General features: G+C 47.6%; 1 protein-coding gene across 6 annotated transcripts in view; it reads right to left on the bottom strand.

Annotated features, from left to right (window-relative positions):
• Nucleotides 1-26,128, bottom strand: part of Limk2 (LIM domain kinase 2) — a 70,918-nt gene that overhangs the window by 2,807 nt on the left and 41,983 nt on the right. For 3 of the 6 annotated variants that reach the window (XM_027387265.2, XM_027387267.2, XM_027387270.1), the window contains 13 exons: nt 17,840-17,975; nt 16,330-16,439; nt 15,378-15,566; nt 13,548-13,653; nt 13,007-13,203; nt 9,414-9,600; nt 8,160-8,246; nt 5,894-6,025; nt 5,617-5,673; nt 3,450-3,515; nt 2,373-2,547; nt 1,648-1,703; nt 841-998 (listed from right to left, as the gene is read on the bottom strand). In XM_027387265.2, coding sequence (XP_027243066.1) covers nt 841-998; nt 1,648-1,703; nt 2,373-2,547; nt 3,450-3,515; nt 5,617-5,673; nt 5,894-6,025; nt 8,160-8,246; nt 9,414-9,600; nt 13,007-13,203; nt 13,548-13,653; nt 15,378-15,566; nt 16,330-16,439; nt 17,840-17,975 — 1,656 coding nt within the window. Of the gene's footprint in view, nt 1-840; nt 999-1,647; nt 1,704-2,372; nt 2,548-3,449; nt 3,516-5,616; nt 5,783-5,893; nt 6,026-8,159; nt 8,247-9,413; nt 9,601-13,006; nt 13,204-13,547; nt 13,654-15,377; nt 15,567-16,329; nt 16,440-17,839; nt 17,976-25,605; nt 25,906-26,128 lie in introns of those variants that run through there. The other 3 variants (XM_027387266.2, XR_004772274.1, XM_035452372.1) reach the window with 3 other exon arrangements.

Raw genomic sequence — 26,128 nt, 5'->3', positions numbered from 1 at the left:
CTATTGCGGTACAGGGAATGGAACCCAGAGCACTGGACATTCTAGGCAAATGCTGTACATGGAGTGATAACCCCACTCCTCCCCCTTTAGACAGTGTCTCACTAGACACCTCCGGCTGTCCTGGAACTCGCTATGGACCAGGCTGGCCTTGAATTCACAAAGGTCCGCCTACTTCTGCCTCCTGAATACCGAGATTTGAGTGCTGGGATTAAACGTGGTGTACTCCACCATGCCCAGCTGGCCTTGAACTTCTGATCCCCCTCCTACTGACTCCCAAGTCCTGGCATAGGAGATGTTTACCACCATGACCAGCTTTACACATTCCTAGGGGCTCATACCTAAGGCTTCATGCATTTCAGCTAAGTACAGTACTAACTGACCCATTTTAACAATTAAAAGCAGTTTTGTTTTTTTTTTGAGATAAAAGTCATGTGATATAAAATGAATCATTTTGTGTTTTTTGAAGGTGTGTGGGAGAGTGGAGCTTGCTAAGGGTGCAACCCAGGACCTGGGACATGGCAGACAAGCCCTCTCTGTCCCCCACAGCTGAGAACTAAACCCATGGCCCCACTCATTCCAGACAAACACTCTTATCATGGACCCATATGCCTAGCCCAGGTCTTTTTTTTTTTTAAACTGCTTTTAATGTTTCTGACTCCATCTTGTCCATCCCCCCTGGTGTGGCATGTCAGAGCTGTCAGGTGGCTCCAATTAGTTACCAGCTTACTCTCAAGCTCAACGTTCCTGCCACTACTTGTCCAGGGAAGGGCATGGGATTATCTAAAGCAAGCATCTCAGGATGTTAGGGCTGTGAGATGGGAGGAAAGATGAGACACCAACCTGCTCTCAGGCTCTAGTTTGCAGCAGATAGCAGCCAGGGGGAAGAAGGCTGGGGGGCAGTCTGTTGGGACAAACTTCTCCCAGAAAAGCTTGACATTGAGGCCAAAGTCCAGTGTGCGGGGCAGGCAATCAGGATCAGCATACACCTGCCCAATGATCTGCAGGCAAGAAGACAGTTGGTCAGGAGGGTCCACAGAGGCCGCAGATACATGGTAGGAGAAAGGGGTGCTCTTATAGACAGAGAAGCAGGAGTAGCGAAAACCTACTCTAGAGGGCAGCCTCATGTCCCCATCTCTCTTCATCTGGCTAATCTAGACCTCTCCATGCAATGGGAATCTGGATGCTGAGGAGGGTTTAGAAGAGGCCTCCCTGCAGCAGAAGCAATGTTTGTAATTAGTACCCAAAAGCTGGAAATGTCCATTTATCCCACCCTGCACATGTCCCTTTGTAGCCCTTTGTCCTCTACAAGATGAAGGGCTGGGTTTGATTAATGTCTGAAGCCCTTTGGCATCAGCTTAATTTTCTGTAGATGAAAGATATTCTATTGCTGTCTATCAAAGGAAGAAATTTTGTTAAAAAACTTTCATTATTTTAACCATTGTTTGACTTTACTTTCCCATTCATAACTTTGTAGGCATCACAAATGCTTTCTAATGTGTCTTACTTGACTAAGTGCTTTGAGAGATACTTGACTAAGTGATTGAGAGATACTGCCTAACTACTGATTTATGGCAAACTATTTACTTTTAGGAGAGAAGCCCAGATCTGAGCAGGGAGGGCTGCTAGGGCCTCTGAACCAGAGCTTACCTCACAGAGAACAATCCCAAAAGAGAAGACATCCACGGTCTCATCATAGCTCTTGCCTTGGGGAAGAGAGGAAAGCAGGCTTAAGGTCAAATCTTTTACCCATTCTGCACTGGATCAAGCCAAGCCACAACCAAGAACTAGGGCTAGAACATCCCAAAGGCATCCCAAGATAGGCATTGCTTGGAAGTCATCTTTTCAGTCCTGGGTAGCCTGCCTTAGAGCTTGAAACACACATTACTCAGGATGTAATTGTATGGCATAAAGAACTGCAGCCAGGTTCTGGCTCATCTAGGCTTTGTCCATGAGCCAGCTGTAGGCTCACAAGCAAGCCACTGAAGGGTTGTTTGCAACCATTTTGGAAGCCTGGCAACCCACTGCTTTTCAAGAATGCAGGCCAGCATCCACCAGGGGGCACCGCACTTCATTTCTTGATCTGGAGAGGGTAGGCTACAGCTAGAGAGCACCCAATGGCTTGAGCCCTTAGCTACTGTTTGGAAACAAAAGCTAGTCAGATCTCACCTGATGCCCAGGATGGCATACTGCCACAGCTAAGTTTGGAAAGAAAGAATTTAAGAGGCCTGGTTTGGCCAAGGCTAAAAGATCATCCACCCCCTATCTCTGAGTGTCTGTCCCTATGACAGAGTTCCCCAGCTTATGGTACTCAATTTAAGATATGGCTCCTGTCTTGTCTCTGGCTCTTTTCCCTCCAGGGATTCAGAACTCACCATTCAGCATCTCAGGGGCCATCCAGTAGGGGTTTCCTACCACAGTGTAGCGCTTCTTGCGGTCACTCTTGCGTAAGGTACGTTTCTTGGTGGTTGCCTTCTCTACTGGGGGCCTTTTCCTCTCTTCCACTATAAGACGTGACAGCCCAAAGTCTGCTACCACCACTGTCTTGTCCTGACAGGACAAGGGCAAGGTCAGGACCTGGGAGGACATTCTCTAGCCTGTCCCTGGGGTGTGGGCATAGGTGAGAAAGGCCACTGATGGGGGAGTGAAGTTAGATAGCAAAGGAAGGCCACACAAGAGAGCTCTACAGAGAGGCAATGGCTGGGCCTTCTGGGTGTTTTTCTGTCAGTCTGGTATCTGCCCCCAGCAGAGTCTAAGCTAAAGAGGGAGGAGTCCCAGAGAGGCTGCTCTGGGAGCCTTTAGAGTGCAATTCAGGTAGGTCAGGATTGCTTATGTGTGTCTTCAGCCCTTAGTCTTGTTCTTAAAAAGGACTTATGGTTGCCACAATAGGTTAAGAGAAAAGGTCAGGCAAAGGACTGGGAAGAGCTGGGGAGTAGTCATGTGAAAAGGGGTTAGGATTATTCTATACTGGCTCATAGGGAAGTCAGCAGGAGACACAACATTGGAACAACTATAACTGAGGGCCATGGGAGTAATGGTGGCCTCAAACTGGCTACTGCACCCTCAGGGTATTGCAGGTGTCAATGTTGTAAAATGGGATCAGCAACCTGTTATAAGGCAAGACTGGGTAATAGAGACAAGGGATTCTGCCCCTATTCCCACCCAAACCCCTGACACACTAAGTTAGTGTAAGGGATTGAGTCCAGGGCCTTCTGCCTGCCAGACAAGCAAGCTAATCCTTTCTAATAAAATGATTTCAAGGATTGCTTCTGGGGAGAGGGGGGTAAAATTGTTCCTGCATGTGTGCACGAGTCTGAGAGCTTCCAGAAGATGGGGGTGGGCAAAAGGTACTGGAGGTAGCAGAAACCCTGAAATAGAAGCCCTTAGATGGTGTGTCTGGTCTAAAGCCAGAGGGATGGCCCCAAGCAGCTCAGGCCAACAGTAGGACGTACCAACTTGATGAGACAGTTGTGTGAGTTCAGGTCTCGGTGGATGATGCACATCGAGTGTAAATATGCCTGCAACAGAAGCAGGAGCCGTGGAGTCAGTGAGTCAGACAGACCCTGTTCTCCAGGCCATGCCTGTCCGGCTTCCCCTCCCCCACCAGAGCCATGCTAGCGTCTCCCTGGCCAAGCCTGTTCAGCTTACCATCCCCACCCACAAGCCTTGCTTGGGTCCCAGCACCAGCAGAAAGCGGCCAGCTCCTGCCCAGGTTTCCCCTACAGTCTCCAACTTGACTGGCCTCTGAGCCCCCATCCTCTTTACTGAGATCGAGGCAATCTAAAGTGAGCACCCTCAAACCCACTGTTCCTCCTTCCTCCTGCTCCTCCAGTGTCTGGCTTTCAGCCACTTTGGGTCTTTCCTGTCTGTGATGGGGAAGAAATGACCTCCTGACTCACCTCCCCGGAGACTCCATCTTTCTTCTGTCTACTTTAGGCCCTCCCTCTTCCTGCCCAAATGTTTCTAAACTAGTTTTGCTAGACATTCCCTTGCCACTCTTAGAAGCATTTTCCTTTCTCCTGTCAATGTGGAAGGTGACACTGTTCCCTTCCGTACCCCCCTGTAGTTCTTCCTCACTGTTCTCAGGCCCAGAGAGCTCTTCCTATAGCTGTAACACATGGCCTGGCTGCCTGCCAACCCTTTCCTCAAAGGCTGTCTATACCTCTCCATGCTCCCCTGAGACGCCTGTGTGTTTGAGTTTCCCTCCCAGCCTCCTCAGGGTCAGCCCTTTCAAAGTCTTTTTTTTTTAAGGGTTTTCAAGACAGGGTTTCACTGTGTAGTTCTGGCTATCCTAGAACTCAGTTTGTAGACCAGGCTGGCCTTAAACACAAGAGATCCGTCTGCCTCTGCCTCCCAAGTGCTGGGATTAAAGGCATGTGTCACAACTGCCCAGGACAAAGTCATCTATTCATGTGCTGGGCAAAGTGCTGCCTGTATACCTCTTTTTTCCCACAGCTCTAGCTGCCCCTTCTCTTCAGATAACTAGGTGATCATCCACAAACTCCTGTTTAAGAGATGATGGGAAATTCTGCTGACAGATCAACCTCCACAGGCAACAACTACAGCTCTCCCAAACCTGCCCCTAACCATCACTGTTTGGTAAGAGGCATCACCATTCTAAGGGTCATGAACTACCCGACTGCTATCCTTACAACCTCAACTGCCAACCAGTCTCTCCATTCTGACTCCACCCTGCCTCCCCACTGCCATTAGCTTAATTACACAAACCTGAGATGTTTCAGTGGCTTCCAACCAATTCTCTGCCTAAGGCTTCCTCAACTCCACCCTAACACCTTGACCAAAGCCCAGTTCTGGGCACACCCCCCTTGTCTTTCTGATGACTTACAAAGTATAGAATCCTTAGCTTGACACACACAGCTCCTTACCTGCCTCCAGCCTCCAGCTCCAGCCTCACACTGTGTGAGCCCCCATGTGAGGAACAATGCTAAAATCTCAGGTGGAGGGGTCACACTGACAAGCTCAGGACCCCAACTCTGACCCTTTCTACCTCACTTTCAACTGGAAACAAAGGTTATTGGAGGAATGAACACATTCCCGGGTGGCAACTCTCAACACAGTGCCCGCCTTATGGAAGCATTCATTCCATTAGGACCCATCAGTAGTGAGGGTTACTAGACTCATTCCCATAATACACCCCGTTCATCCTCATCTCTCTTCCCAGGTCTCTGCTGCCGTCATTACTAAAACTTGGGGCCGCTTGGTCAACAGAAACTTCAATCTACTTCTGACTCACTCTTCAGAATTCCTCTAGAACTTGTTTCTTCCTCCTCCTCTTCCTCCTCTTCTAGGCAGTGAGGAACTGTGTTTATTCAAGGGCCCTCAGCACCCCAACACCTCTTTGGCAGCAAGGTCAGGGAACCTTGTGCTATGGTTTGCCTTGTTCATGTCTTGTTTGCTGTTAAAGAGATTTAGACTCCCTTCAGAATAGGATTGCTGGCTGAGAAGCAGTAGCTGGCCAAAATTTCCTTGGCATTGAAAGGAACTCAATAAGCAGCTGCTTGAATGTTCCAGCCCACATGATGGGTATCTGGCTTCCAGAGCAGCCTACAATCCCTGCACCTCACTTTACCCATGTGCGAGGCTTTGGGTATGACTCACCATTCCAGAAGAGATGCCTTTGGCAAACCTGACCTTCTGTTGCCAGGGGAACGGGTCCTGCAGGGTAGGAGAATGTCCATAAGAGATGTCCTCTCCAGCTCATGGTCTGGACTCCAGAGGTCAGCATGTGTGCCATAGAAACCTTCCAGTCCCTCCCAGTATACTCCTTTGAGGGCGAAGCAAGGTCCCTCTGACCTCAAGGTTCCAGGGTAATGGGCACAGGTTTCCCTCTGATAACCCACCAAGGCTCTTCATGACTATGGGATCATGTGCTCACCACATTGCGCAGGAAGTCCTTCAGTGTGCCCCCCTCAATGTACTCTGTCAGCAGATTCAGCTTCTTGTCCTTGTACAGAACACCAATGAACTTGAGCACATTAGGGTGGTCTAGGCTTCGCATCACTTTCACCTGGGGGTGTGGGAGGGGGAGAAGACCATCATACAAATGGAACAGCCTCACAGGTTTTACACATTGGGTCTTGCTTTTCTAGGAGGTGCTCTGGGAAACTAGGGTAAGAGAGTCCAGGAATGAGATAAAGGCCTGTGGTGACAGAGTAGGAAGCGACACCTGGACCACTGGTGTCCCCAACTGCAGCTCCTTAAGGTGGGAGGGGCAGTAGAAACTAGTCGTTGATGGGATGGGGTATCTGTTCTCTGGAGTCCCACTTCAGGGTGTTGGTGGTGATCATAGCAACATGCATTAAACTGGCATGTTCAGACCCATCACCCCCATAACCTGAATGGCATCCTTACAATGGCCTGTACTGTCTTTAGTAAGTGTCTTCTGAACAGATACACTAATTTAGAAGGGACTCCCCAGCCCCACTCATTTTCTTCCTTATTTATTTATTATTAATATTTTTGGTTTTTTGAGACAGGGTTTCTTTGCATAGCACGAGCTGTCCTGGAACTCACTTTGTAGACCAGGCTGGCCTCAAACTCAGAGATCTGCCTGCCTCTTTAAAGGCATGTGCCACCACCACTACCTGACTTCCTTCTTCCTTCCTTCCTTCCTTCCTTCCTTCCTTCCTTCCTTCCTTCCTTCCTTCCTTCGATTGAGACAGGGTTTCTCTGAGTAACAGCCCTAGCTGTACTGGAACTAGCTCTGTAGACCAGGCTGGCCTCAAATTCATAGAGATCTGCCTGCCTCTGCCTCCTGAGTGCTGAGATTAAAGGTGTGTATCACTACCACCCAGCAAATTTTTATTTTTAAAAGATTTATTTATTTAATATGCACTGGTATTTTGCCTGTATATACTGTGTGAGGGTGTTGGATCCCCTAGAACTGGAGTTACAGACAGTTGTGAGCTGCCATGCGGGTGCTGGGAATTGAACCTGGGCCCTCTGTAGGATGACTTAACTGCCGAACCATCTCTCCAGCCTCCTCTTTAATTTTTTTTTTTTTTTAAAAAGACAAGGTCTTTCTACACATCTTTGGATTGGAGCTCACTATGTAGACAAGGCTGGCCTTGAACTCAGAGATCTGCCTGCCTCTGAGAGTTCTGGGATTAAAAATGTTCATTACCATACCTGGATCTCCCCTTATGCTTTAAAATAATGGTTGAGGGCTGGGGAGATGGCTCAGAGTTTAACAGCACTGGCTGACCTTACAGATGACCCTGGTTCAATTCCTAGCACCCACTGTCTATAACTCTAGTCCAGTGGGATCTGATGCCCTCCTCTGGTGTGCATACATACATCCAGACAAAACATCCATACATATAAAATAAACAACAATAATAATAATAATAATAATAATAATAATAAAAGAGTGAGACAAAAATCAACCTTCAGTTCTTTAAAAAAATAAAATAGTGTTTGAAACTAAATTTCTCTTTTTCTCTTCATCCTTTCCCTCCTCAACCACATCCCTGTTCTTTGTCTCTCCCCTCCCCTCTGTCTCAATGGAACCAAAAGCCTTGTGCCTGCTGTCCTGGCACCCCATTACTGAGTCACTTCCTAGCCCAACTGTCATTTATTTATAATTTGTTTTCTGTGTATGACTGTTTTTGCCTTCATATATGTATGTGTACCACGTGCGTGCCTGGTGCTGGAGAATCTCAGTGTGGGCATCAGATCCCCTAGAACTGGAGTCAGGGATAGTTGTGAGCCACCATGTAGGTGCTGAGAACAGAACCCAGGTCCACTGCATGAACAAATGCTCTTAACTGCTGAGCCAACCCTCCAGCCCCTCCCCGCTTTAATTTTCTATTCTGAGACTACGTTGTGTTGCCTAGGCTAGCCTTATACTTCCAATCCTCCTGCCTCAGCCCCCTGGGCAGCTGGAATTACAGAACTAGGCCACCAGGTCTGGCAGCTAAGCTTTCTTTTGCAAAAACAAAACAAAACAAAACAAAAAAAACTTGTTTTAAGTTTCTCCCTTTTGCAACAGAGACAACAAACTTCCCACACTGACATTTCACTTTTATTTTTGAACAGGGTCTTATTGCCACATATGGTCTGGGTTTGCTCTTGGGCTCACATGAGCCTCTTGCTTTGTTGCTATGTGCAGGTCTGATGGAAAGTCCAACCCCATTTCTCACCTCAGTCAGGAAAGTCTTCTGTGTTTCCTCATCGCAACGAATTAACTCCTTCATGACCATCACTTTGCCTGTGGCTTTGTGAGTCACCTACAGGAAGGGCAAGTGTTAACAGTGCAGAGACCAGAGAGTTCTGGAGAACTGTGAAAATCTGTGGGCCGAGGGAGTAGCTCAGTGGTAGAGAACTTGGCTAGCATGCTCAAGGTCCTGGGATTGACCTCCAGCACCAGGGGGAAAAAAAAAGAAAGAAAAAGGGGTGGGGGTGGGGCGGGGTGGGGGGAAAGCAAAGGAAATCTTTGTGGTATCCCCTATTCCTTGGAGGACACACTGAGCCACACCAGACTGCCCAGAAAGCATGTGTAGAGGACAAAGCAGGGGACAAAGGGGACTCAGGAAGGACACGTGTCTTCTCCCCTAGAACGCTGGGCATGCAAAAAGGAAAGCCAGGACTCTAGAAAAGAAGACTGGGTAAGGACAGAAGGGTGCACTGCCAAGCCAAGCAGGGGTTTTGCTCATCTGGCACAGGAGTGAGTCCCCTGGGTTAACCGAGTCTGGGGGCAAGGGTGTCAGTGCCACAGACATGCACCAGGGAGCTGGGTGGGTCAGAGGTGAGCCTTCCAGCCCTGCTATTTGGAAAGCTGAGTTACTAGGCTTACCTGACCCCCCCTCCCAGCTCTCAGCAGAGGAGGAGGAGAAAAAGAGAGAAAGGTTAGTTCCTGAGTTCATCAGGGTTATAGGAGCCTTTAACCTTGTAGCATGCCCAACCCTGGGGCCTATGGGCACCTAACACATCCTCACTGACTGGTGACATGAAAGTCAGGCACGTGAATCTTAACCTGGGTTTCCAGAGCCCGCGCTTACTACAACAGCAATGCTGCTCTTAGGTGGTTGTGTAGGGACAGAAAGGGCACCTCGGACACCATCACTTAGAACCAGGAAGGCCAGTGTCCTATAGGTTTGCAGTGTGGCATTGTAAGGGAAAAAAAAAAAAAAGGTAACAAGGCCAGCGAGATGGCTTAGCAGGCAAAGGAACTTGCTGTACAAGCTTGATGACCAGATTTGGATTCCCAGAACTCAGGTAAAGGTAGGAGGAGAGAGCAGACTCCTCACAGTTGTTCCCTGGTCTCCATATGTGTGCCATGGTACTATGGCATGTATGTCCCTACACAAACATCATATACACAACAAAACATAAAGAAAAAATAAAGGAAGATGGTGGTAGCAGAAAAGTCAGCAGCAGCTGCTACCTGTGCTCACCTTGATGGCCTGCCCAAAGAAGCCCTTCCCCAGGACCTCCCCATGGATCAGATCACAGGGCCGGAAGATCTGCTGTGAGTAGCTGCTGGAACAGCGTAGGGATTCAGAGCGGCTGATGTCACGACTGAGGAGCAGGGGCTCCTTGGGGGAGCTAGGGCCAGGAGACTTGGAGATGCTGTTACTGCGCCTGAGGATGAGGAAAAGATGAGAGCAGGAGAGGCAGTCTTTAGAGACTAGGCAAGACACAACTAGAGGATGCTCAGGTGTATCTGTCATTGCAGAGTTTGTAGTTTAGATGGTATCACGGGGGGAAGGAGGCTCACATCAGACAAATGTGCTATTTGGGAGCTGCAGACAGTATAAATCATAGTAAAAATACATTCAAAATGGGAAATCTGGAGACTAGAGGTAAAGCTTAGTGTTCTGCCTAGCATGTTTGCTGCCCTGGATTCCAGAGCACCTAGAACTTCAAAGTGCGTATATATCGATCGACCAAGGAGTTCACATAGACGATTAACTAAAGTCTACTAGCTTACGATACTGCAGACGTAACAGCACTGTAGACAGCAATCCACTCCTGTTTGATTCAAGGTACCATACGGTGACAGAAGGCTCCATCCACAAAAAAGGGCAAATAGCATTTTAGATCCAATTTTGAAAAAATCTGTATCTGCCTATATTGCTTACATTTTAAGTAACGAACACGTGATTTTTATGGCAATAAAGCCACTATATTTGCATTTGCAAAAGCAGCCAGTTATAGTAACAGTAACTGGTGACTTGTTCTTCGACTTGACACTGTAGGCCGACCCTGTCCTGCACTGCCAGCTTGCTTGCCCTTACTCTTCTCTGTGCTGCCTCACACTTACCATGGCCACAGCACACACAAAGTGAGCTGCCTTTTCCTGTGCAAGGCTCTTCAAGTTATCTGAGCAGCTCTCCAGTGCTTTGTCTCTACTAACTCAGTCATGCTGGCCAAGGCCAAGAGGCTGTCAGGAGTGATCAGTGGGGAGGTCGTGTTTCCAACAGAAGCCAGACAACAAGGACCTGACCAATGAAGCTCATCTGGGCAGGGAGTGGAAAACGAATCTGGTTCCTAGTTATTCTAATAGCATGTCACATTTATGGAGTGCTGACCCTGCTACTATACAACCTCATCTCCTTTGCCACTTTTAACTCTTAGAGAGCCAAAGAGACAGATAACTTTTATCGAAACCCCATCACAGATGCAGAAACAGGAAAAGAGATAAAATGAATGTTATGGATATTTCTGCCTGAGAACACAGTACTCCTGACTCTGGTCTTCTAAGTTGCCTACTTGGGGCTCACACACAAGATAACTATTGCCCTCCACAGGCTTTGCCAGCTTTGGGTATGGGGGGTCTTTGTCCCCAAGTCTTAAAACACCTGTGTTTGACAGGGCACAGTTAGTGCCTTTAACCCAGCCCTCAGGAGGCAGAGACAGACAGATCTCTCTGAGCTTGAGGCTAGCCTGGTCTATAGAGTCCCAGCTTAGCCAGGGCTACCATAGTAAGATCCTGTCTCAAAAACAACAAAAGGCTGGGGAGATGGCTCAGTAGTTAAGAGTACTGGCTGCTCTTCTAGAAGACCAGGCTTCAATTTCCAGCACTCACATGGCAGCTCACAACTGCCTGTAACTTCAGTTCCAGGGAACCTGACACCTTCACACAGATACACATGCAGGCAAAACATGAATGCACATGGAATAAAAATAAATTATTAAAACAAAAACTAAACCAACCCCAATAATGCTGCTCATCCCTATCTGTTTATCTCTTTTCTGAGACAGGGCTTCTCTGGCTGTAGCCCTGGCTGTCTTGGAACTATCTCTGTAGACCAGGCTGGCCTCAAACTCAAAGATCTGCCTACTTCTGCCTCCTGAGTGCTGGGATTAAAGGTGGGTGCCACCACCATCTGGCATTTGCTCATCTCTTTCTTTTCTTTCTTTCTTTCTTTCTTTCTTTCTTTCTTTCTTTCTTTCTTTCTTTTTTCCGAGACAGGATTTCTCTGTGTAGCTTTGGAGCCTATCCTGGCACTCGCTCTGTAGACCAGGCTGGTCTCCAACTCACAGCGATCCACCTATCTCTGCCTCCCTAGTGCTGGGATTAAACGTGGGTGCTCATCCTTTCTTCACCATTTTTTTTTTTTTTATACTTACTTGGCCCTATTTGTTTTTGTTTCCAGCTATCAGCCCCACATTTCCCCCATGTTGGATTTCAAATATTTTTGACATTACAATTTCCTGTTTAGTTTATTTTTTTGTTTTCCTGAGACAAGAGTTTCTTTGTGAAAGCCTCACCCTCCCTGGGGAGCAGAAATGGGATGGGATAGGGGGACAGTGGGGGGCAGGGGAGAAGGGGAGGGAGAGGGAACTGGGATTGACATGTAAAAGGAAGCTTCTTTCTAATTTAAATTAAAAAAAGAAAAAGAAAAAAACGTTTCTTTGTGCTGCCTTGCCAGTCCTGGAGCTAGCTCTGTAGACCAGGCTGGCCTCAAACTCATATAAATCTACCTGCTTCTGCTTCCTGAGTGCTGGAATTAAAGGTGTGTACCACCACCACCCAGCTCTAACTTGAATTTAATGGCTAGAAACCGATCTTCTGTTTTGGTGTGTGCACCTGTGCACATGTCAGACGGAGAGAGAACGTCTGTGAGCATATATGTAGGTGTGTGCACGCATGCACACTCCTGTACACATGCAGAGGCCAGCAGAGGGCATCACGTGTTCTCACTTTCCACCTTATTCCCTTGAGTGATCTCTCCTTGAATCTGGAGCGGGGCTGGCAGCCAGTAAATCCCATTAATCCTCCTGTTTCCATTCCCCTACAGTGCTGGAGTTTCAGGAATGTATACAGCCATGCATGGCTTTTTACATGGGTACTAGGGATCTAAGTTCTGTCTGCTTAGCAAGCAGTCTGAGCAGTCAGTCCCAGCCTGATCCTCCTCTTTGTTTTGAAACACCATTTTACACTGTAGTCCAGGCTGGCCTTGAACTCATGACAATCTTCCTGCCTCAAAGCCTCTGAGAGCTGAGATTACAGCTCAGAGCAATGCTTTTTTTTTTTTGGAGACAGGGTTTCTCTGTGTAGCTTTTGGAGCCTATCCTGGCACTCGCTCTGGAGACCAGGCTGGCCTCGAACTCACAGAGATCCGCCTGCCTCTGCCTCCCAAGTGCTGGGATTAAAGGCATGCGCCACCAACGCCCAGCCGAGCAATGCTTTTTTAAAATTTTTTTTTTTTTTTTTTTTTTTTGAGATAGAGTCTCACTATGTAACCCCAACTAGTGTACACTTACGATTCTCCTGCCTCAGCCTTCCATATGCTGGGATTACAGAAATGCACTACCACACCAACCTTTGGACTCTCTGATTTCTAAGGAAACCTAGTAGACAGTTTCTATGCGTACACAGAAACCCTGTCTATGACCTGTGAATCCCACAGGGTAGCTGGGCCAGCACAAGTCTCAGATCCTTCCCTGGCCTGCTGGTTCCCTAATGCTGCTGGCCTCCAAAAGCCAGCATAGTCTCTGCAAGATAAGACAATAAACAGGACAGGCGGGACAGTAGCAGCACCTCAGAGAACGTCTCCTCAGTGTCCCCTCCTGATTCTCCTTGGTGTCCAGGGTGCTGAGTGTGTGAGAGTGTCCAGTACTCTGCATGTGGGGAGAAAGCCGGGTATCTAGCCGCAGCTGGTCCAGGCGCTGGGGGACAGGGTCATGTTCGATCAGCAGCTGAAGGGTCTGGCTTGTCTGGTTAATCGCATCCTCCACCTATGGCCAACAGCAGTGTAAGGTTGGTCTCTACAACCTGGCCTTCCCCAGGCTACCTACTGCCCACCCAAACAGTCTTAAAAGCACCGTGTAGCCAATGTTCAGTTTGGTGAGTGGTGGCCTCTAGCTGCCCCTGGTTAGCATCTTGTCACCTCCCCACCTATCAGCCCATTTCTACTCCCCTGGAAATCTATTAGGTGGACCCAGAAGGTCACTATAGTTGTCACAGGCTCAATGCTAAGATGGGCTGGCATAGGAAAAAATAAAGGGCACAGCCAGCTCTTCTAGGAGGCCTGTTCTATGTACCACCCCCTCACAAGACACACTGGACACAAACTGTGTACCTCCTCTACTTGGAGAGTGCGGACAGGGGTCCCATTGATCTCCAGGATGCGGTCCCCAGGGTGGATGGCATTTCGGTTATTGGGACTGATGTGCATCCGGTTGACCCTAAAGATGGGTTGGAGTTAAGGCAGGGTAAAAGCTCACCTGACCACTTGTACCAAGTCCCAGGCTGTCATAACTCTCAGGACACCCAAATGAAAACACAGTACCCATCCCAGAATGCTTCCTCTCAATGATGGACACTGTCACTTACCTCTTAGCCTAAGCCAGAAACCTGGACATTGTCCCCATTTGGAGTTCCCTCAAATCCCTCCCTTCTTTCCCCAACCCCCACCCACTTCTGAGAATCCTGCCTTCTCTCCATCACCATAGTTACCAACATCTCTCTCCTCGATCACTGTAGGGACCTCTTAGGCCTTTCCTCTTTCCTCTCCAACCTCCACACCAGTGATCCTTCCAAATGTCAATCTGGCTGTATTATCTTGCTGCTTAAAGACCTTCATGGATCTACCAGACTTTCACAGTCAAGGCCCTCCATGATTAACAGCCACTTGGGCTACTCTCTCAACTTATACACTAAACAGTCCCTGACACCTACCTCTGGAGATAATTAGTCTCCCTCTGCCATGAATACAATTCCCTCTTTTTTATTTAATGAAGCTACAGAACAGCTCTCATCTTTCCCTGATGTCAACCCTAGTAATCGCTCACTTACACTGTAAGATCTAGCCTCAGTCAGTATAGACAGGGCTCTCTCTCCTTCTCCATCAGCCATCATGAGGTGAGCAGCTGTGCCACACACTCCCTGCCATGATGCTTGACCTCAACACAGACCCACAGGCAAAACGAAGCTGGGTATTACATGGACACTGTCTCTCCTCTGATCTTTGGATGAGACCCAGGGAAGGATCTTATTCTCTTTGGGGTCATAGACCCCATTTTCTTCATCCTCCATTCATATATGCAACCAATAAAAAAACAACCAGTGATTTATTAACAGCAGGCCCTCAAACTCAGCACTGAACAAGACAAAGCAAGCTCTTTTTGGAGTTTATGTTGGAGCAGTCTCTTAGGGTTTCTACTGCTGTGAAGAGACACCATGACCATGGCAACTCTTTTTTTGTTTTTGTTTTTGTTTTTTTGAGACAGGGTTTCTCTGTGGCTTTGGAGGCTGTTGTCCTGGAACTAACTCTTATAGACCAGGCTGGTCTTGAACTCACAGAGATCCTCTGCCTCTGCCTCCCGAGTGCTGGGATTAAAGGCGTGCGCCACCAACGCCCAGCCCACAGCAACTCTTATAAAGAAAACATTTAATTGATGGGGCCTCACTTACAGTTCAGAAGTTTAGTCCATTATCATCATGGCAGGAAGCATGGCAACACATACTCAGACATGGTAGTAGAGAGGTAGCCAAGAGTTCTATATCTGGATCAGCAGGCAGAAGGAAGAGAGAGAGAGACTAGGCCTGGCTTGAGCTTCTGAAACCTCAAAGCCCATCCCCAATTTCCTCCCACAAGGCCACCCTTCCTAATGCCACTCCCTAAACATTCCAACTATCACAATTAGGGAGGACAGATGGCAATCAAGCTGATACACATCCATCAAGCCAGATAATTTCAACAGGCAAACATGATCTGAAGCCTGATACTTGTCAGCTGAGACAGCAGCCTTAGGTATTTGGAAGGAAGCAACACAGGCAGAAGAAAGTGCTAAGGTCAGGAGAGAGGTGGCAGTGAGGATGGAGGGAACTCCGTGAGTTCTGAGCCCCATGAGGATTACCAGTGGACTCGAACCATGAGCCTCTGCTGCAAGGCTCTCAAAACACTTACTCTTTCACTTGCACGTTGGTGGCATAGTTAGAAGAGGCACTTTCCACGGACACGGAGAAACCACGTCTGCACTCGGTGGTGGCTGGCATGGAGATGAGCGTGACAGAATAGGGCAACTGGTCCTGGACAGACTCCGTAGACAGCTTTTCAAACATGGGTGCCAGCACCACCTCATTGTGGCACTTCCCACTGGGGAGAGGGGCACAAAGGGAGCTGAAATCCTGCAGGCCAACCTGCAAGTCCCCAGCAACCACTGTATCACGTGGCTTGAAGCAACATTCCCAGTCTCACCACTATTCTCTTTGCTATGAGTCTTGATGGCTGTTCAGTATTCTCTCTGCTGCTGTCCCAACTTGTCACCCAAGAGAATACTGGGAGGAACCCTGGCCTGGAGGTAAGATGGGCTGGGTTTTCTTGCTCTGCTTGACTCACAGTAAGAATCTTGTCCTAGACTCTTGATTCCTCCCAGGGCCCCAGCAAACTTCTTCTTTTTTTTTTTTTTTTTTTTTTTTTTTTTTTTTTTTTTTTTTTTTTTTTTTGTTTTTTGAGAGAGGGTTTTTTCTGTGTAGCTTTGGGGCCTATCCTGGCACTCGCTCTGGAGACCAGGCTGGCATCGAACTCACAGAGATCCGCCTGTCTCTGCCTCCCGAGTGCTGTGGTTAAAGGCGTACGCCACAAACGCCCGGCATCAAACTTCTTTTGTTATCCAAGACAGTTGGATAAAGAGAGATGGGTGAACTCTGGAGTCTTTCCTTTAATGTGAGGCTGCTCCTAAGAGGGCACTTCCTAGCTATTTTCTCCCTCTAGCAGGATTCCAGGACAGAGTGAAGTCATGTGACAGGTCAGGATGGAGGGCAGAGTGACCCCAGCCAATCGCCTTCATCCAGCTCCTGTGCTCCTGTCCCACTTTCCTGGCTGCTATTACTGGGGAGGACACCTGGGGACATCTTACCAGTAGAGTGTAGCATGCTGCACCAGGGCATATGCATCCCCATCCTCAATGATCACCTTGCAACTCATGCAGGCAAAGCACTCTGGGTGGTATTTAAACTCCCCAGCCACCTGTGAGCAGAGGGGAAGAGCACAGAAGGAAGAAAAAGTGAGCTATCACTTTTATTGGAGTGGACGGATTAGTGGTGGTGAGCGGCCTCCATCAGGGATGTGCTGACAGCAGCCACCAAAATCAACTCTTTCCAAGTAAGGATCTGCAGATCCCAGTCAAGATCCAGGCTTTCAGTTGCTGCACTAGAGCTCCTGTGGAAGTGACAGGTGGATGTCTCCTGCTGTTTCTGACACTACAAAGAACTGCTGGCCTTGGTCACAAGAACATGTCCCCTGAGGTAGTCACTCCGGCTGCGAAGGCTCACCATTCCTCCAACACAGGGCTGGCAAGTCTGTCTTTTGATTGAACCACATTGCATAGGATAGTTGTAGGCAGCAGAACCTCTCTCTCCCAGCCCACTCTGCCAGCCCTCTGATTAACTGATCAGAACCTGGGTACATCCTCTTCTCAACCTGTCACCCTGTCCTTTAAGGCTTGCACCTCACTCCTGTCTACCCGACCACTCCCAGAAGTGTATTGCAAAGTCTGAGGATATAATAGACATTATACGGCTAAGCTGCCATGTGTGGGTTGAGCTCACTGAGAAACTGGCTCTGGAAGTGGGGCTGCCTGCCTGCTCCCATTTCAGACCTAAGCATATTTGTCTCCAAGTGTCTTCCAAGATCCCTTGGCTGGAGATGGGCTTGCTCCCCTCGCTCTGACTTGTGGGGCGAGGGGGGGGGTTGGCAACAGAGCTCAAGGACAAGACTATCCTGAGAACAGAAGGTTAAATCACTCAACAGAGGTTACTGCTGTTATTTCTCGGTATATGATGCAGAAGGATTTTTATAGAGCAGTTGGAAGTTCCCTGGGGTGCCTATCTATGGAAAGAAAGCTCAATCTAGAACGCTGACTTCTTCCAGTTTCTGCTGGATGTTGTACACACCTTTCTGTTATTTGTTCTTTTCTTGGAAGCTGAGGGGATGCTCTGCTCTGGCCAGGAGCCTCTAATCACTGAGGAGTGTCATTTAGGAACTGTAGCTGGCTCTCACTGAGTCCCAATCATTCTGCTGGGTGTTTGTGAGCCTCTGATTTGATGAGGCCACCCCAGTGGTGTCTGCTAGGAGTTAAGATGCCTGATATGATTGTTTGCTGTGGATCTGCTACATCCTGCCAGCTGCCACACTACTCACGCATTTACTTTTGCTTGCCATATACTTAATAAACTCACTCACTAGAAGCCAAGCATGGCCAACACAGACCACGGAAGAACAGAGGGAAGGCAAATCCAGCTTTTAAGAAGGGCTTAACAGGCACTTGTAGTTGAAGGAATGATAAAGGACAGACCCTTGCTGATGAAAAGCCCAAATGATGACTGACCACCGGGGACTGGGAGGGGTGAAGGCAGGGGCTCACTCACCATGGCAGGCCCTGTCATAAGCAGAGAGCACCCGTGGCAGAATTCTCCAAACTTGGCCCAGTAATCCTTGTGGCAATAGAGTTTTCCATCCTTCTCATAGTACCAGTTGGTGAGGGACTCCTGGCATTCTGAACACCTGCAGGGCCAAAAAAGAAACGCTACTGGGTCCCCAGAACAATCCACAGCTGGTCCTTGGCTCCCACTTCAATGACAACATGGGCACTCCTCTCCTCTTTCAAAGACTGGATGGGGGAAAGCTCAATGTCCTCCTGAGGAAAACTGCTTCAGAGCTGTAGATCGAACATGGCTCCAGATCCCGCTGTGCTGAGTTGCCTGCCCCTGTGAGCAGATGCTTTGGGTCCAGGAATCCTGTGAGCAGCTGTGAAGACCAAAGAACCCTCCCCTAGAAAAATGCACACAGTTCAGGTGTGGGGCGTGTGGGTATCCCTCAAGTCCACACACGGCCCAGTTAAGAACCTTTGATCACCGGGTGGTGAATCTCTGAGTTTGAGGCCAGCCTGGTCTACAGAGTAAGATCCAGGACCAGCTAGGGCTACACAGAGAAACCTTGTCTCAAAAACAAAAGCAAATAAAGAATCTTTAGAGGCTGGAAAGATGGCTCAGTAGTTTAGAGCACTGGCTGCTCTTCCAGAGGAGCTGAGTTTAATTCCCAGCACCCACATGGCGGCTCACAACTGTCTGTAACTTCACTCCCAGGGGATCTGATACCTTCACTCAAGACATACATGAAGGCAAAACACCAATGCACATAAAATAAGAATAAATCATTTAAAAAAGAAGCTTTAATCTAGATAGATGTTTCAATGACCAACAAAATTTCAACCAACCCCAACTTCAAAACCAAGTCACATGACTCTGCTCTTTGTTTATTTTTCAAGACAGGGTTTCTCTGTGTAACAGCTCTGTCCTGGAACTCACTTTGTAGACCAGGCTGGCTTCGGACTCAAGAGATCTGCCTGCCTCTGCTTCCTGAGTGCTGGGATTAAAGTTGCCTGGCGATGGAAGGAAGGAGCTAAACACAAAAAAGTTTGTCACCAGGCTCAGCACTGACAGCATGTACTGCTCTTGCAAAGAGCAGTACGCCAGGGGCTCACAATTGCTCATCACCTCAGCAGTGGGAGGTCCGACACCTCTGGCCTGTAAGAGCACCACCTGCACTCACGTGTACATGCCTACACACTGATACACACCGTATAAACCGAGGACACAATGGCTCCAAGGCAGGGTTGAGGGGAAGGTTTTGTCATATGAGATATGAGGGAGAGTGTACAGCCAGAGGCATCTGGAACAGTCCAGGGCAGACAGTCAAAGTACTAAATTGAACATGGCCAGCAGACTGGACATGGTCATGAGGAGAGAGATGGGGAGATCAAGAGAAGACGACAAACAGACTATGGGCAAATGAGACCAAGAGAGAGGGGAAGAGAAGGACAAAGGAAAACATAGCTAAAATCAGGGTTCTAAGGGGATGAGAAGCTAGGGGAGGGAAACCCAGGAGCTGGAGTTTAGGGGAGGGGTGAGAGAGTACAGCTGAGAAGAGCCAAAGGTAGTTAGTTGTGATACTGAGTGAGCCTGGAGACCAGTGGGCTTTGGCATGCCATTGGGCACCACAGTTAGCCATTTATCCACAGTTTCTTTTGGATTGAATACATATACATTAAAATTAAAATAATTAAAATATTTCTTTTATGTGCATGTTTTGTCTACATGTCCATATGCATGCCCAGTGCCTAAGACTGTTATCAGACCCCCTAGAGCTGCAGTCAAGAGTGCTGGGAGCTGAACCCAGGTCCTCTGCAAGAGCAACAAGTGCTTTTAACCACTGAGCTGTCTTTCAAGCCCCAATAAAACAAAATCCAAACAAACAAACAAACAATTAAAAAACAAACAAAAAAACAAAACTTCATCTGGCTTGGTATTGGCGGTGCACACCTTTAATCCCAGCACGCACCTGGTCTCCACAGATAGTTCTAGGACTGCCAGGGCTACACAGAGACTATGTCTCAAAAGCAATATATATTTTTTAAAAATTTTCATACAAACATACATTGTATATACAAGCAGATTCCATGACTTCCCACACATGGTTTTATGAGGGGCTCAGATTGAGCCCAGAGCTTCATGAGTCCCAGGCAATCACTCTACACCAGTTCGGCAGAAACAGTAGCTTACAACTATTTATTGTGTTCATAAACATGGTGAGTGTGTGCACACACACGAGCTGCTCAGAAGACAGCTCTGTGGAGTTGTTTATCTCCTTCCACCTCTGTGTTCCAGGGACTGAAATCTGGTCAGGAGGCCTTTACCCATTGAGTTATTCTACTGGCCCTCAGCAGAGATTTTTTTTTAAATTAATTTTCGTCAGGAATGTTCACAATAGAACATTCCTTTAATCCCAGCACTTGAGAGACTGAGGCAGGATTAGATCTCTGTGAGTGTGAGACCTATATATGAGCTCCAGGAAGGCCATATGGTGAGGTCCTGTCTTTAAAATAATAATGATAATTCTTTCTTTCTTTTTTTCCCTTTTCTGAGACAAGATCACAAAAGCACAGTGCAGCGCCAGCGCAGACTCCAACTCCCGATTCTTCTGCCTCTACCTTCCTGCATTAACAAGCTAGGCCACCACACCTTGACTATTATCATTAATATTTTCTTTCTCTTCACTTTCATGAGACACTTCTATTATTTCTCACTATGTTGGTTAAACTGGCCTCAAACTACTTGACAAGATTTGAAAAACAAACAAACAAACAAACAAAAAAAGCCCATTTGATTGGAGCTGTAAATTTCAGAATAGAGAACACACAGACTTTTTTTTTGAGCCAGGGTTTCTCTGTGTAGCCCTGGCTATCCTGGAACTCACTCTATAGACCAGGCTGGCCTCAAACTCAGAGATCTGCCTGCCCCAATTCCTGAGTGCTGGGATTATAGGAATGTGCCACCACTGCCCGGCTACGATTTTAATATTGTAATTATCCAGAGTTGTTTTTTTTCTTTTCTTGACAATTTAAGGCTTTTTTCAAGTTTATTATACCTTTTTTTCATTTAAATGTGTAGACACTATATATAGATTTATTCATTTTGTGTGTGTTTGCCTTGATGTGTGCCTGTGTACCATGTGTGAGCCTGTGTACCATGTGTGTGCCTAGTACTTGTGGAAATGAGAAGGTATCAGATCTCCTGGAAGCAGCCAAGTGGTACTAGGACCTGAAACCTGGTCCTCCGCAAAAGCAAGAAATGCTGAGCCATCATTCCAGCTCCCATAAAGAGCTTTAAAAAAACAAACAAAAAAGACCCTCTAGTGTGATTTTATACTGATATGTGAGCTGCTTAACAAAGTCCGTAATAACAGATGTGTTTTCTATTGAGCTTGCAAAAGTCAGAATAAAAAGGGGGCGGGGCTTGAAAAAGTCTAGGTAGATACAGTAGACCAACACCTCAACCTTTGGATTCAACTAGAGGTTGAAAATGGAAATTACCATGAGCAATAATTTTGATAACAATCAGTCAATTTTTAATTAAGATTACAATTAGATCATATGATGAAATCTGTCAATTTCTTCCTTCCTTTCTTTTTTTTTTTTTAAAGATAGAGTCTCACTATGTAGCTCTGGCTGTCCTGGAACTCTCTCTGTAGACCAGGCTGGCCTTGAACTTACAGAGAACCACCTGCCTTGGCCTCTTGAGTGCTGGGATCAAAGGTGAAATTAGTTCATTTTCTTAGCCTTAGGAGTAATAGCTGTCACCTGGACTAGTTCAGTCAGTGCTGTGTGTTCTCAGTCTGTGTCTGCACTGGTAACCCCCCATCTCCCTTCTGAGCCTCCCACCACACAGCTCGGAGCCAGCCCCCTAGCCACCAGACAACATACTTCCTTTCTTTCTGTTAGACTCTTCTTTAGTAAGAGCTGAGTAATATAGTAAGACCTGAGATGGGTCTTACTATATTGCCCAGCCTGGTTCTGGGCCCAAGAAATCTTTCTGCCTAAACCTCTCAAGTAGCTGGGACTGTAGGCACCCACAACTGTGTGGATAGACTGCTGGGCAGTGGTGGCACACACCCTTAATCCCAGCACTAGGGAGGCATAGGCAGTCAGAGTTCAGTGAATTAGGGGCCAGGCTGGTCTACAAATGTGAGTTCCAGGACAGGCAGGACTACACAGAGAAACCCTGTCTCAAAGGGCAAAAAATAAAAATTGAAAAAAAAAAAAAGTGGCAAAGGCTTTATCTTCCCTACACTGGCTACACATTCTTGCTTCTTAGAGGTCACATGCTGCAGACCCTTGGTAGGGCTCCTAGCCCTGCCACTTACTAATTACTTTTCTAATCAGTTCCTCACCTATAAATAGACTGCTGTGAAAATGAGACAACATGTATAAACACACAGACAGCTTATATAAAAGGTCCAGTACAGCAGGGACAGAACAAACTCTGAAATTAAAGGTGGTGGCTCTTGTCATTGAACAGTCACTGTACTAGTTAGGTAGCTTTTAACAACTTTTGTTTATTTTTATTTTTATCGAGACAGTCTTTCTATGTACTCCTGGCTGTTCTGGAACTTACTATGCAGTCCAGGCTGGCTTTCAACTCAGAGATTCCCCTACCTCTGGCTCCTGAGTACTGGGACTAAAGGGGTGCGCCACCACTGCCCAGTCAGGAATCGGAAGTTTGATATAAAATTGTGTCTCCTAGAAATGTTGAGAAGTTACTTGAGGTCCCCATCTCAGAACTACCATCTGCCACCTACCTGACCTTGGGCTAGCCCCTTTGTTTTTCCCTTGTCATATAGTACCATGGCCACCAGCACTCAGTGGCTGACTGTGAGTGAGGCATCTACCAGGGAGCCAGTACTAGAAGCAAGGGCTTCCTTCTTGCCTTCCTGCCTCCTGACTTAAATGTTCTTGTAAGCCTCCTTCTCTTTCATCAGACTGTGAAGTCCTTGAGAAGAGAGGCAGGGTCCTATTCCCTCTTGGTACACACACTCAGCATCCAGGCCGAGGACTAGGCAGAGTAGGCCTTCAGCAAATGTTTTCAAACTGAAAATGGTGCACGCCAGGAGCCAAGGTGGGAGTACAAAGACTCCACGACATCAGACCTGTCCTTCTCTGTCTACTGTACTGAAAGGCTGGTGCGGGCATATTTGTACCCAACAGCAGGCCTGGGCTCTGTGACACCCTCACAATGGTATGTGCGCCACCTCAGGACATGGGAGCACCAGAACACACCCTCCTTTCTACTGCCAATATCCTGCTTTTGTTCACTGCAAGTAGCTCTTGCCAGGCAAGGGAACAGGCAGAGAAACTTGTGTAGGCATGCAGTAGACAGCCACACCAAACTGCTGGGAAGCACACCTGGCTGGACAGGGACATCACCAATGCACATGTCATGTGTCATGGAATGCCTTTGTAGAGGGTACAGCCAGATATTGCCACAGGTGCCTCAAGTACAGGATGGTGAGCAGCTGACAGAACTGGTTGTAGGTCCTAAGCTCTGTTTTTGCCAAAGAACTGTCAGGCCACTGAAAACTTCAAAGTGCTAGCTTAGGTATTAGCAATATCTGCTATTAGTTGTTCAACACGAAAGTGATGGGGCTGGGCCCTGAATCTGTGTGTACTTGGCTAGGAAGCCATCTCCACTGCAGCTTACCTCAGACACAGCATGTCTTAACTGCCAGGCTTTAGGATTCCTGTCTCCAATAACCAGGAGACTGGAGCCATGACAGCTCCCGTTTGAGTGTTAGCCCTTCATGGTACCTCTCCTTTAGCTCAAATAGTTAGTGTAACTGGTATCAATAATTCACTTCATTCATTTACCCAGTGTTCTGTTCTCCAGTGAGAGTGTCTGTTAAAGAATCCAAAATACACTGTGGAAATGAGACACCACTCAAAGATGTCCCACCTCAGAGTCTCATAAGCCATGGCATTTTCTCCCCTCAGCGTTCAATTTTTGAAAGCTTCAAGTCAATCTGTTCTGGCTGCAGACCCCAAAGCACCTAGTTAGGAGGCAGTAGTGGTGGGTTAGAAACAGGGCTCCTGAGAATCCAGGGTATACAGTGCTAAAAACCTCAAAGACACACAAGGGACCACAGACAGAAGTAGTACCTAAGGACAGCCTTTGAATGGCTCTTCTAACACGCTACAGATGGCCTGGGCAAAGGGTGGATGAGAACATGGTGCTACTTTACTCGGACCTGAATCTGCAGAGAATGAATCTATGATCAACTGAGATTTTCACAGGTAACCACTACCTGTTACTGAAGCTGGTTACTTAATGACTCTCACGTTGCTATGGAAATGATATCAGGTGAAAGAAATGCCCATGTGATGCTCACAGCAGGTTTTTCCAATTTGAGAACAGCAAAGGTCAATAGAGACCCTCTTTTGTTTTGTTTTGTTTTGTTTTGTTGGTTTTTTGAGACAGGGTTTTTCTGTGGCTTTGGAGGCTGTCCTGGAACTAGCTCTTGTAGACCAGGCTGGTCTTGAATTCACAGAGATCCACCTGCCTCTGCCTCCTGAGTGCTGGGACTAAAAGCATGTGCCACCACCACCCGGCTGGAGACCCTCTTTTACCCCCTTCCCTCCCATGCTCAGGAATGCAGATCTGCTTACCTAGAAGCAAGCAGTCTTCTCAGGAGAAAAGGAAGGTCCTGGGATGAATTTTCTATAGAGCCTTAGCAATCAGGGCATAATTACTGTGCATCTACAGCACGTAAGGACCAACTGGCCAGATAAGTGCTGGGAGAAGCTAAGTGATACAGGCCCCACCTTCACACATATCCAAATTGGAGCAATGTTTACAGGTAAGTTCTCAACCCATGGAGTAAAGGAACTGAAGAGCCATCACTTGGGTGGATTTACTTGAATGCTCTCCAATCTCTCCAAGAAGCAGCTGGCTGCTGCTGTCAGCCTCTTGTTTCTGAGTTTGGACCAGGATGAGAAAAAGAAAAAGAAGCTATATAATCTGAGGGTACCACGAAGTAGGAGTGCCAATTGTCTTCCAGGGTCCACAAAGGCAAGTATGACAGGAGCCTAGAGACTTGGATGCACCACAACACAGCCCTCTGTTGCTTCTCCCTGCAGACCCTGTGGATTGAAGTTGTCTAAAACACACAACTCTTGTGGAGTATGTGGTTATCCTGTTTTTACAGAAACCACCAGACATCTACCAAGACTCTTCTTAGCAACAGTGTGCACTGGTACCGCTCCTGTCAAAGCCAGGAGGCTGATGGGTCAGGTAATCTGTGTGGCTTCACAGAGGGCTTGCTCTCTCGGGGAAGGGAAGAAAAGTCTGTATGCCCCTGAGTAGCCAAACTAGGTACAGTTGGGAACCATTCATTCACCTGATCCAAGCCCTTCATTTTTTAGATAAAAAGAATCTCACAAGGCTGAAGGAGGCTGCCAAAGCTTACTGCTAAACTGAGTTTTCTTTTTACACATAGGTTGCTTTACAATGCAAAGATGTGTTTGTTTTCTTCAAGCGTTAATGTAGAAACCAAGCTCATTAAACCAATGTTGGACATTACGGGAGATTTTATACTAGGGAATTCCTTTAAAAACTGGGGGTGGGGTGGGTGAGAGATAGGTGGGGGATTGGGAGCACCTGTTGCTCTCTCTACTGAGGATCATAACTCAGTGACAAGAGCTCCTACTGATAAATGTGTGATGCTGTGGCTTCACCAGCACTAGACAAAAGACCACTCCCTAATTTACATCTTCTGTAAATGTCAATCTGAAGAGTTTCCTTACCTGGGAGTGCCTGAAAGTACACCGTGCCACTCATTCGAGTGGCAGGCAGGGAAGATGAAGTGCTCTCTGCTAGAGTGAGGCCTGCCAGGCAGAGGGTGTACAGAAATGGCATCCTTCATTCCCGTCGTCTCCCTCTTTCTCCATCACATGGTCACGCCTGATCATGTCCCATGGAATCTGGTTGCGTCACCTTTCTTGCAACCACAGCCCTAGAACTCGCATGGACTTTACTCCTTCAGAGGCCCGGGGGTCAAGGACTTAGCTTGTTTGACACAATCCAGGAAGGGCTCTGGTTCAGGAGCCCAGTTAGTCACATTCCTGCACTCTGTGTAGGAACAAACAGGCCTCAGGAGGGGACAGGCACCTGGTCACGGAGGTCACATGACGGAGGGGGCTGATGGGAGTCAGCTTTAGACCAGGTAGCGGTTTAGCCTGAAAGCTCAAAGAGCGGAGAGTCCAGGCAGTCCCTCCCCTGGGGCTCTCCCTTCAGCAGCAGCTTCAGGAATGTGGCCTCTCATTTAGG

This window comes from Cricetulus griseus (assembly GCF_003668045.3).
Source record: "Cricetulus griseus strain 17A/GY chromosome 1 unlocalized genomic scaffold, alternate assembly CriGri-PICRH-1.0 chr1_1, whole genome shotgun sequence".
In the NCBI taxonomy this organism is placed as follows: Eukaryota; Metazoa; Chordata; class Mammalia; order Rodentia; family Cricetidae; genus Cricetulus; species Cricetulus griseus.
The sequence above is the reverse complement of the archived record's forward strand: the minus strand, read 5'-3'. Positions and strand labels throughout refer to the sequence as shown.